Source organism: Catharus ustulatus, chromosome Z, assembly GCF_009819885.2.
Source record: "Catharus ustulatus isolate bCatUst1 chromosome Z, bCatUst1.pri.v2, whole genome shotgun sequence".
NCBI classification, from domain to species: domain Eukaryota; kingdom Metazoa; phylum Chordata; class Aves; order Passeriformes; family Turdidae; genus Catharus; species Catharus ustulatus.
The window spans coordinates 148,670-160,863 of NC_046262.2; the positions used below are offsets into that span (position 1 = coordinate 148,670).

General features: G+C 45.7%; 1 protein-coding gene across 1 annotated transcript in view; it reads right to left on the bottom strand.

The window, feature by feature from the left end:
* The window catches only part of ZNF532 (zinc finger protein 532), a 32,976-nt gene extending 23,931 nt beyond the window's left edge, over positions 1 to 9,045 (bottom strand). The window contains 1 exon segment of the mRNA XM_033085260.2: positions 8,555 to 9,045. Coding sequence (XP_032941151.1) covers positions 8,555 to 8,762 — 208 coding nt within the window. The 5' untranslated portion in view covers positions 8,763 to 9,045.
* Positions 9,046 to 12,194: the final 3,149 nt, after the last annotated feature.

Genomic DNA, 12,194 nt, shown 5'->3' on the forward strand with positions numbered 1-12,194 from the left:
TGCACTGACTTTCTTCCTGTTCTCTCTCCTACACTCCCTCCTAATCTCACTCACCCAGACTGAAAAATACCTAGACATGCATAAAATCGACATGAGGTGCTTGTAATTTCTCTTTAGTCTTGACTTTTTGACTTGACTAACAGTTGCACTATTAATCTGAGGCATCTTCTTAAAAATAATGAAGCATAAAGTAATAAACATCTGTAAGACTTAAGTATTCATCAACACTGGCTACCTAGAAGTCATTGTGGACTATGAGAAGGCAACTCGGGAAAATTCTTCAAGGATACTGGAATAGGTACAAACACTTCATGAAACATCTTCAAATGAATATAGAAGGGTTTGGAAATTTGTTTACACAGTTCACTTAATGGTTCTAGGCCCTTTGTCTAACTTAATAAGTCCTTAATACAAAAATAGATGCATGTATAGTATGAAAATAACAAAGCAAGTTTCCAGGAGGATTAAATGGAAAAGATTGCAGATACCAACACATATCAAATTCATACAAAACAACAGAAAGCTCTGACACAGTTTCTCATAATCTGGGATACTAATCACATTCTGGTTGTACATCTGTCCATAGGTGTTTTTTTACAGTTGTTGCATACACTCAAAAAGAGCTAGATGGTTTCCCTAAGTCTGAAACTTCCTCTAATTACATATCCTGGAGTTTAATTAACATTTACCCATAACAATGAATTAAGTCCTGCTTACACACTCAATTGCTCCAAGTATGTTTAAGATCACAACTGCCCAGCAGAGAACACACAGCTGTCCTTTACTGAAAACTACTGCTGCCCTTACCAAGAACTTCTCTCATTCTTCAAAGTTCTCAGGTGAAGTTAAACAAAAAGGGAGACAAACACGGTCAGTTGCGATACACAAGAAGAGAAGTTCTAACCTGGCCATTTTATTAATCTCTTTTTCGCTATTCTAGGGCACCCACCTTAAGCTTCAGTATATAAACTATGTTCCCACCAGAAAAACTATGTTCCCACCAGAAAAACCATGTTCCCACCAGAAAAACCATGTTTCCACCAGAAAAACCATGTTTCCACCAGAAAAACCATGTTCCCACCAAAAACCATGTTTCCACCAGAAAAACCATGTTTCCACCAGAAAAACCATGTTTCCACCAGAAAAACCATGTTTCCACCAAAAACCATGTTTCCACCAGAAAAACCATGTTTCCACCAGAAAAACTATGTTCCCACCAGAAAAACCATGTTTCCACAGAAAAACCATGTTTCCTGCCAGGACTCTGCAGCCATACTCCGCCCATTTTTTTCCCCACCACAAACTTAGTAACTCTTTCCTTTAAGGAGGAAACTCTGCCTTTTATCCAAGATCAAAATCAACTGACACCTTGGCTGCCAGACAAGCTGTGACTCTATTCCTTCTCTGGCCGACATGATGCCTGTAAATACTTCAGAAGAGGAAATAAGGCAAGCTCCTGGTTCCCTAGGAAACCATGATTTTCCAAGAACTGGAATTTCTTTGAAAAGTGCTCTGAGAATGCTTGAGGAAAGTTATACCAGTTTATTTAAAAATTCAAGCATTACTTTGCTTACTTATCATTCAATGAAGAAGTAAGAAAGAAAGAATCTGGATATGGCCAATAGAATTACACAGCTACAGAACCACAAAGCAGTGAGGTGAAATGCTTCTGAGTTCTGCTTTTCTAATGGTGGTTGAGAGAACTTCTGGGAAGATAATGAGTCTTAAAAACTTAAAATAACAGATCCTGAATAAACCCTTACTACATGGTTTCCCTGGATCTCTTCAGTCACAACACCCACCTCTATATCTGTATCAGCATCTTACTGAAAGTAAGTTCTGGGGTGAACCAGCAGCTGCTTATTTGTGCTCATGCTTTCCCAAAGCACATGTGCATGATCACTGAGAGGGAATTATACCAAAACAAGAACCAGACCATGAAAACTCTCTTCTGACAGTGGAAGCAGCAAGCAGGACAAACAGGACTTAGAAGTAAACAGCTACTTCTGAAGAATGGACTTTTTGTTTTACTGGATAGAATTGTTATCACTCCTCCTCAATCCCTGTATCTGTACCTGTTCCAGGCAGAAACACTCTAGCCATATCAGGAAAAACAAACTTAACCTTTCATGTTCTCTGTTGAGATGGGGGGACACACCAGAGAAACATTTTTTCTTACTTTCAAAGTCAGATTTATCTTGTAGCTCTGGCTTCAGGACACCTGCAGATTAGGCCCAGCATTCTCCACAGAAAGACCAAGATGCCCAGAAGCTGTTGCTGAGATTAGAAGGTGCTTTTCTGTGTAAAGCCAAGTAATTGTAAACACTGCAATCAGAATCGTTCTGGGAAGTTCAGCAGCCTAATGAAGACAAGGAAATAGAATAACATGGCAGTTCCCAGCCAACTGCTCAGACCCCTGTCTATCAGGTACAAGAACAGCCTCAAGTTTTCCAGAAATGGTAAACAATCCTCCTCCCTTCCCAATACTTTTCCAATTAATATTTCCTGTGCATGAAAGCTTTTATAATTTCTGTATCACAAGCATGGTCTTACATTTTTACACTTTCATTTAATCCTTAACCTTTGAAGAAGCAACCAACTTTTCCTCCTTGACACTCACCTTCCTATTCATCCAGACCTTCCAAATAGCTAAACCACAAGCCTAACAACTTTATGCAATTGCTTTAACTGGACCAGATCATCTTTTCTGCCTTACTGAATTCCTACCCTTTGCCTTCAAATCCCACTTAAATATTTAACTCCTTGCTTTTGTTCATTACTCAACTTCAGCTTCCCTCAGTAGCCAAGTCCATTTGTTATCAAAGGAAACAGGAAAACCACCAGACTTAATCTTCATCTACCTATGGTATTCATGTTCTATGACTACCTTCCTTTAGCTGCCCTAAACTCTTGTTTTTACCCTGTTGTATGTACTATGTACATTTGTGGACTGCACCTTTAGGACAGAGAACTTTTCTTTTGCACATTCTTCCAAAAACACCAGCTTTCTTTCCAGTTTTGTGAAATGAGAACACTGAGAGAACACTGAGACGCCTCTTTTCAGGGTCTGGCACATGGCAGTGTCTTGGTTCTGGTACAGCCACATACAGAAATTAGTCCCAGGCAGACACACTGCTCCAGAACAAAATTCCAGTAATCTGGAATAATTACCTCACTTCCAAACAAGACTAATGATGTCTAAGTAACATCAAGCTCATTCTGGAAGAAAATGCCTACACAGGGAGCAATACCAGTCTAACCAGCATAAAACCATACTTTTTTGGGGTTGGGTTTTTGTGTCGTTGGGATAAGAAATTTCATCAGGTAGAGAAGCCATAAGGGATTCAATCAGATTTACGGTAACTTATACCCTAACATTAGGTAAACTTCATCCTAATACACACATTATGAGCAGTTCATTGGTTATTAGTAATTATGACAGACATACTTCCAGTCATTTGCTCTGAGAGCCAAGTATTGTGAAGGCAGACAAAGCAATATGCTAATTAATCTAACCACAAAACCTTCTTCAGGAAATGGGAACCACATCTCCAATCACAGCCTTGCCTGGTTTGACATACTCAGCAGGCAAGTGGGATGTGCAAGAGGCCACTTCAACCACAGCCAGCAATGGCTCTCATGCTCATGTACATAAAATACAGGTTCGTTTTCACTCTCAAAGGGCCCATTTACTGTTGTAAAATCCAGACAAACACCCACTTCCACAAATCTCAGAAATTCCTTTAGGAGTATGAAAAGTAATTCTTACCCTAGGAAATATCAATTTCTCAGGATAAAGGTCTTGTTTAGTATCCATTTAGCATCAGTAAATTCATGTCAGTCCTAATGTAAACATCTTTGTAAAGTATGGTCTGTTTCACAGTTAAAGTTTATCCCAAGAACCTACTTTTTCTGTATTGTACACCATATCTACCTGCCTTCAAAAAAGGGGAAAATGCTATTCATTTCCATGCTCAAGACTCAATGAGTAAAAGACTTAATCCACCATTCTGACAGCCAAAATAGTGTTATTTGTAGTTTATGACTCCTTAGGAGCCTCATCCTGTAGTCCAACACATCAATTTCTGAACTGGGTATCTCAAGTTCTCTTGGGGTACAAGGAAACAAGAAGGGAAAGAGGAGGGGAATCTTCTGGAGCCTGAACCACTGCTAGGACAGCCTGAAGGGAACCACATGCAGCTAGCTCAAAGTTCAGGACAATCAGCCTTTGGCTGGCAAAAAGAATAGGGATATTTCAACACACGAGCAAGCAACCTCCTTATGCTCAACATGGGGCTGAACAGGCCATCCCCAGCTACAGCTGGACACATGAAAACCACCTGCATTTATTTATCAAGAGATTCAGGCCAGGGTTTGTGTATAGCCACTTCCCAAATCCCTCCTGAAGCAGAGATGAATTCCTACAAAGCAAGGAAATCTACTTACCATTCTGTTTGCAGTCTACTTAGATATTAATTACAATCTGGCTTAATTTTGTACTTCTATACGTTAAATAGGCTAGGGGCAATAACAGGTGAATAAATCAGATGCACAACAACAATTAAGAGAATTGTGAGATTCCCAAACTAATGCAGACTTGAATTACATTCTAAATGGCACAAGTTTCCCACCTCTTTCCTCTAAGGTACTTTTTTTTGAAGTGAATGGCAACTGTGGCCCAAGCACAGCACGAGCAGCTGCAGCCTCCCAGAGAGCTCTCCCAGCCAGGCAGCGCCCATCAGGGCAGCAAGCAGGCCTGAGAACACTAGGGTCAAGTTTGGGTTTTTCCCAACATATATTCCTGGTACTCTGCTGCATATTTGTATTTTAACACATAGGCATATGGCTAGGAAAACAACAGTTAGTCAATTCATTCCAAAGGGACTAGGAATGTGAGAAATCCTTACCCTCATTCTGGAGATCAAATAACTGAGACCAATGCAAAATGAGATCCTGGGTGCTGATACAGAAGACCAGCCCTCCAGCATTAGCATTTGCTGCTGGAAAGCTGGCCTGTGTGCACAACTCAAATCTCCTGATGGAGAGCATTTACAGATATTACTAGACTGAAAAAAGACAACTCACCAAGAACACTGCAGACTCCATCTATTCAGTTTTCTCATCTTACAGCCAACAAAAATCCCTGCAAATTCAAAATCTCCTTTGCTAAAAATAAAAATTCATAATACAGATAGCATTCAAAAACCCAAACAGAACAGATTCAAGGAATTTTGTCACAACCGAAGAACTTACAATTGTAAAGCTGCCTACTATTCTGGCAGAATGAAAAAAAAATCCCAGAAATTACCCTTGTGTAACACATGATTTTTAGCTGATACCTGGAAAAGAACATGCATCCTCATCAGGAAGAGATCCTATCCCTATCATGCAACAAGAATTCCTGCTTGCAAGCATCATTCTGGTACAGATGTCTATGGTCAAATATAGACCCTCTGCATCCCGATGCTGAAGAACAGGAGCAGAAATCAGCACAGTGATCTGTCAGGCATTTTGCTCCACCACAAGCTATTCACTGCTCTATCAAACCTGAAAAACAACACATCACAGCTGCAGTAAAGCCCACAAACCCAAAATTTCAGGCCAAGTGTTAGCATGCTATTTTCACTTTTCTACAGTTAATAGCTCAGCGCCTTACGTAATCTACTGCAGTCAGAAACAAAAAGGTTCCCTTGTATTGTCACCCTGCCTCAGCAGCCAGCATACAACTTACCCACTATCCACAACCTCTCAAGGCTTTTAGGACTGTCTGTTCTGCTGAGCACAGAAGAAAGTACCCTCATTTCACACCACAACAGAGTATTTCCAATGTTTTGCCTCCATATTACCTTGACTTAGATTACCAAACCAGCTAATACAGCCAAGACTGGGAAGATTTTTTTTTAAAAAATCACACTGGTTAGGATTCTAGAGTTGCTGATTTCCTGTTATAGAAAGTAACAGTTCTAGCAAAGGAACCCCCCAGGCAAAATGTTTAGTGATCCACTGTGCAAGCTCCAACAGCCTTTGTTCTTCCCTTTGCTAGATTCATCACTGCTTCCTTCTCTCTGCCCCTCTCCCTCTCTCTGAATCCTTCAGATTTCACTACAAGATAAAAGCGTCAGCTCAAATCTAAGTACACATTTTATATTTCCTCACTGAGAAATAAAAACTAAAACTTCTATCCATTATCCATTGCTTTGAGTTAAAAGCAGTCACCCCTCTGCAGCTGCTGCACTGCCCATCCGGTTTCCTATGCACAATATTATAATTCACACCACTGATAATGCACTGGAGCTCCATCCAGCCCCCCAAAATACATCTCTCCACTTGGCTGCTGCAAAATCCTCCCCAGGTTACAAAAATTTAAGAAAAGCCATCCATACTGTTTCTTCTGCACAGGCTTTTTTCTCTGTAGGTGATATTAAGTACATGTTTAACACCGAAGACCTTAATTAAAAACCAAGTATTGGGTCATTGAGATGTGGTCAAACAATAACGTGTAAATAATCTGCAAAGTACAGACAGCAAATTCTGCATGTGTGAGTCTCTAACACAGCACAGAACAGCTCCCTGCCACAATTCATGATTGTCATTCAGAGGCCTATTCCGTATCACTACAATTGGGGGAAAAAAACCTGTATCTGGATATATTTCAATGAAAATACTGTATTTAGCCAAGATACCAGTAAGTCTTTACAAATAATAGCTTTAATCCTATTAAAACTGGAGTACCTTAATAGCATTTCTTCAGTAACACTTAAATAATTGTCTCCTTTCTAACGTGCCAAGTGTGCAGTCAGGATGTACCTCCACGCTATTGTTATATTCAGCCCAAATCACCACATCTCACCTTGTGAACCTTGACCTTTGTGAGATGTTTTTAGCCAGTGCTCAGTTACTGCCACAGCCGCATTACCTCTGCAAACACCAAAGGGTTAAAGGCAGCCCCAATCAATAGGCCTACAAGGAAAAAAAAAGGGAAAACGAGTATGCCTTATAGCATCTTTTCAATGCTTTTATGCATAATTCTACAACGATATTGTTTCCTTCTGGCCTTAGAGAAAGGCACAGTAACCCCCCCCATTAATGTTTCCTAAGGAAGCAAACCACAAGACAGCACCCTGTAAATAAAACAGCATGCAAAGCATCCTCAGTCACAAGCATAACTACAATTACAAATAATTTAATCCATTTTATTTCATTTAGTTTTAAAATAGACTGCATAACCAGTGTCCCACCCTTGCAAAGCAAAAATATTTTAGTAAGGGTCATAAATCTCAGCTCTTGCCCATTCCTTAAGCATAAAAAGGCATGAAAAGCCAAAGTAATCTCAGTTACTGCAAATATGTACATTTACATACAGAACCCTTTATGACTACGTTAGCCACATACCAGTGCTGTGTGTCTAAAGTGTGCATTCACATACTGTTTTGGGATGGTATCTTTCTGCAAGCTCCTCTGCTTTTGGCTGCCATGAAGGGAGGAAGCTATCCCAGTGTAGTAGCTCAGTGACTGCATTGTGTTCAGGAGCTGATCTGCCTCAAACCAGTTCCAGCCGGTTCTGGTCACCCTACATAAAAAGCTATGGCAACCCTCGCTGAGTTGCCAACAAGACCCTGAAAATCGCAGGGGCTGGTTTTTGTGTGGTGTGGGGCCAGCACAGCCCTGTGCCCCGGCTCCCCTCCTGCCCGGCCCACGCAGCCCCTGCTCCCCAGAGCCCCCCGCACGCTCCCTTGCTCGCCTCCCCCACTTACCTCCCACAACCTGGCTGAGAGCTGTGTGTGCGTGCCTGTCTGTAGCTAACAAAGAGACCGCAATAAAAATCCTCACAGGATCTCTCTTGCAGCACCAGGCAGGCTCGGCCACAGCCCTGGGAGACAGGCTGCTAACCCGGGCTGCTACCCCTCTGCTCCCCCAGATGAGGGGTGGCTACTCACACATGTCACATCTGCCCCCTCATGCCCACGGCCATGGGGTGCCCGATCGAGGGCTTCTCTCATCTGCCCTTCCATCTGGGGCTGCCCGAGTGGCATTTTCTGTGCTCAGAGCAGCATTACTACAGAGTACCCACAAACGCGCCTCCCTCCCCTCAAGAAATCCATTTCCGCAGCAGCAAGATGCCTACAAAATAGTTCCTTTGCCCCCTCCTCGCAGCACCGACTTGGCTGCTACACTGATTTTTTTTTTTTCTTTTGCTATTCGACTATGCTGGAGGCCTTGAAAAGCAGCGAGCTGCGGCCCCACGGCTGGGCAGCCCCCCCGGCTCGCACCCGCCGGCCGGGGAGGCCCGGCCTGGCCCTGCGCAGCTCCCACCCCGCAGAGATCGTGCGGACCGAGCGCCTGCCCGGCCCTGCGCCTCTCGGGCGATGCCTGCCCAGGGCCTCGGCCCCCTGCGGTGCCCACGCCGCTCCGGGGGTCCGCACCCACCTGTGCCCGTGGCCGCTCTGTTCCTGCCCGCTCCCCTTCACCTCGGCCATGCAAAGGCCTTCCTCCTGCATGGCTGACAGGCACCCAGACCGAGACAGCAGCCACCCCGCTCCTCTTGGCTACTCACCCTTGCTCTGGGAACACCAGTAACCACCTCCGCCTACGCGCTGAAACCCCCTCCTCTCGGAGGCTGCGGGAGATGCTGCTCTGCAGGGCTCCCTCCGGGCGGATGGGCGACCCCGGCAAAGCCCTTCTGCCCCTGGCTGCACCTGCAACTGAACAGAGGTCTCGGGCACAACCCTGCACCCCTCCCTGCGGAGACACCTTCTTCGCATCCCTCATCCCCACCCCGTTCTGGGGAGAACCACCATGTTCTTCCGCAGCTTCGGCCCGTCTTCCCCACACAGGCTGCTGCGGCCGCAGCCGCGGCCGGCCCTCCCTCGGCCCCTCGGTCCGGGGGGCCGCTCCCTCCTCCGGGCTGCCGCGGCCCTGGGCACCTCCCCGCGGGTCTGCGCGCTCCCGGCCCGAACCGGCCTTGTCCGAGCGGGCCTCGCGAACCCTGGGGACGGCCGGGGAGGAGAGGCCGTGGCACCCCTTTGGCGGCTGGGAGAACGATCCGCCCCCGCCCGGCCGTCCCGGAGCCGCCAGCCCTGGTACCTGCACGGGTACCCGCGGGGGCTCCGGCCGCCGCCGGGCCGGGAGGAAGCGACCCCATAGCATGCAACCTCCGGTCCCCATGCGACACACCTGCTGCGGCCGGAGCCGGCGGGCTCGGGCAGGGCTACGGCCCGCGGCGCGGCCCGGCCCCGCGTCGGAGGAACATAATGGCAGGAGGCTGCGGGGCTGGGCGGTGGGGGTGCTCGGCGGCACAGATGGGGAGACGCTCCCGTGTGATTCCGTGTGGAACGGCTCCCTGGAGAGTGCCGGGGGCGGGGAGGCTGCGGGGCCGCCGAGCGCCGCGGGGCTGGGGCCGGGTCGCGGCCTCCCGCAGCCCGGACAGGTCGGGGGTGTTTCCGAGCGGTGCCGGCGGGCAGAACCGCGCCGGGGCCGGGGCCGAGCTCCCCCACGCCCGAACCGGCGCCGCCCGGGTGCCGTGGGAGCGCTGCCCGGGGCCCGCCGGGCTCTCCCCGTGCCCGAGCGCCTCAGGCCTCGAAGGGCAGCCGGGGAGAGAGCCCGCGGCCGCTGCTCCGGTTCCAGGCCAACAAAGGACGGGAGGAGCCACACGCTGCCAGCTCTGGCGGTTCAGCCCCTCCGCTGATGCTGCGGCCGCTGTGCCTGGGCCCGGCCGGGGTCACCCCGCAGGTCCCGGGGCGCGGTCGGGAACCGTGTCCCGGAGCCGTGCTGCCTTTCCTTGCACACCCCGTGCCCCGGCACTCTCGGGCCCGCCTGCACAGCGCCCGCGGCCCTTGCGCTGCCTCTGACCAGCCGCCTTTGTTGGCTGCGCAGCATCCTGGCGGCATCGCCATTGCTAGGAACGGCAGGACGAGATCCCGCCCTCTCTCTGTTACCACCGTGCAGTACCATTTTCAGAATGTAAAGTTCTGCACGCGAATCGCTTCATTGAATCCTGCTAATGGCTTTAAATACATAACATCCGTCTTAAATTTATGCTATGAGCATACAGTATAATAAATATTCTAGATAAAATAATGCTGGTGTCTTAACATCTCACGTTAGCCAATTGTTAGGAGGGCAGCAGAGTCCCAAAGGCGTTCTGCATAAGCACAGCTCCTTCTGGGAAGCTGCCCCACAAGCTGTGCCCGCAGGTATCGGTAGGGCAGGAAATTACCCATGGGCCCATACCCTGGCTGCTCCAATCCAGCCTCCAGGTAGAAATTCTAACTTACTCCAGTTATCCAAAACAGCAGCTGAACACAGGTTCTACTGATTGTCAGCAGTGGCAATCAGTGAGTCTAACAAGTTTCTAGAATTTGAATATAATAAATCGATTTTAGGATTTATATAAAAGTGTTTTTGTGCACTAGTTTTAATGTTCAAGAAGGGCCATGCAATTCAGCTTGCACAAGCCTTGGGCTCATCCTGCAAGTGACTTACAGAATTAGGCCATAATAATTACAACACTCTATTTCTTCGCAATTCACCAGGAAACTGATTTGATTAAAGACGTGAAACCTACACTCTCTTTATTTACATCGAATTTCTGTGGTCAGCTTGCATAATAGCATAAAGATGGCAGCTGCTATACTACTCTGGTATTAATATCTGAAACGTTAATCAATTTCACAGTTCACACATGGCACAAAGGTCTTTGCATGTGCTGCCTTTCACACGAATCTACTTGTTTTCCTTCAGGCCAGGTGTCCTTGACATCTCCATGGGAGAGAAAGTCTGTCACCCTAAGTATTTGACTTAAAAATATAAAATTAAGATAATTTAAAGTATAGTTTACAAACCATGCCAGGCTGATAGTACTTGTCCAGTGGTTTTTTGTTTTTGTTTTTTTTAATTCAAGCACACAAAATAACAGGTTCAGCATCATGAGTGTCCCTGCAGTCACTTCTGCATTGGGAGGAGTTTTTGGCATGTTGACTTTATGTCTTGGCTCTGAAGTCTCAGACCAGAGGTCCTGTTCATTCCCCCAGACACTTTGCCACATAATCCTTAGAACCTGTGGTGGAAGAAATTCTTCTTGTTTAACTTACTCTGTTTTATCCCTTTGCTTGGAAGCAGCCAGGTTTAAAGTCCCCAACCCTGCTGTCCTTGCATGGACAATTTCCATCCCAACCAATGAAACCATCACCAATGGATTCTTCCAGTGGATCCCAGCTCTGAGATGGGATCTCCTGGCCATCTGTGCTGACACCTGTGGAGTCCCATAACTTGTATTTCTTCCTCTGGGAGCCAAGTAAGTCTGGAGCCCCTCCTTTTCCTTTCCTGAAGAAAGGCTTCCAGTGCAGCCTGCTCATCCTTCTGAGCAGTCAGCAAGGAGTGCTGCCAACTCAGAACACTTTGATGCTACAGTGAATGCTGAACTTGAGTGCAATAATAACTTCTTAATTATTTAACTTCTAAGGATTTTAAGACTCTTGAAATTCAGAGCTCTAAACAGTGGTGTATTCATTTCATGCCTTCTGTACAGGGATCAATTTTAACTGCATCAAACAGAGCTTCTGCACATTAAAGATGTGCTGAGGCTGAAGAGGATTTTGGAGGTAGATTAACACAATAAAACTAAAGTCAATTCACATTTGATTTTTTTAATGTCACAATAAGTACTGCCTTTTTTGTCCTTCCTACTTTTGGGGAGGACAATAACAAAACATTTCCTTTCTAGCTAGCAAAACATGCTTAACTTAAGCAATAAGGGTAAAATACAGATTCTATATTTTCAATCCTAGATTTGTTTTCAGAGTAATAGCTTTACAACTTCTGGCAAATCATTAATAGTGTCTGTTAATTCCGCTGCTTTTTTCACCTTAAAATTTCTTGTAACGTGATCAACAACAGCAGAGCAGAAGCTTGTCTTTCTTGTTTTAGAATACTTACATTTTCCTTTTCATCACTATTTAGAAAGCAGTAGTATTTTTCTTTAACCATGTATATTTAAACATTCAGTACTTAAAAACTAGCTTACAATTAAACTTCACCTTTTCAGCTGCTCCTATCACTAATCTCCAGGTATTTTCTTGGGGGAAAAAAATTCCTTTCCCATTTATTAAAATGTATCTTCTATTACATTTTGGACTAAAACCCCAATGATTGCTTTTTGAAATGATGAGATTTATTAAAAGAAGGTGATCTCATAG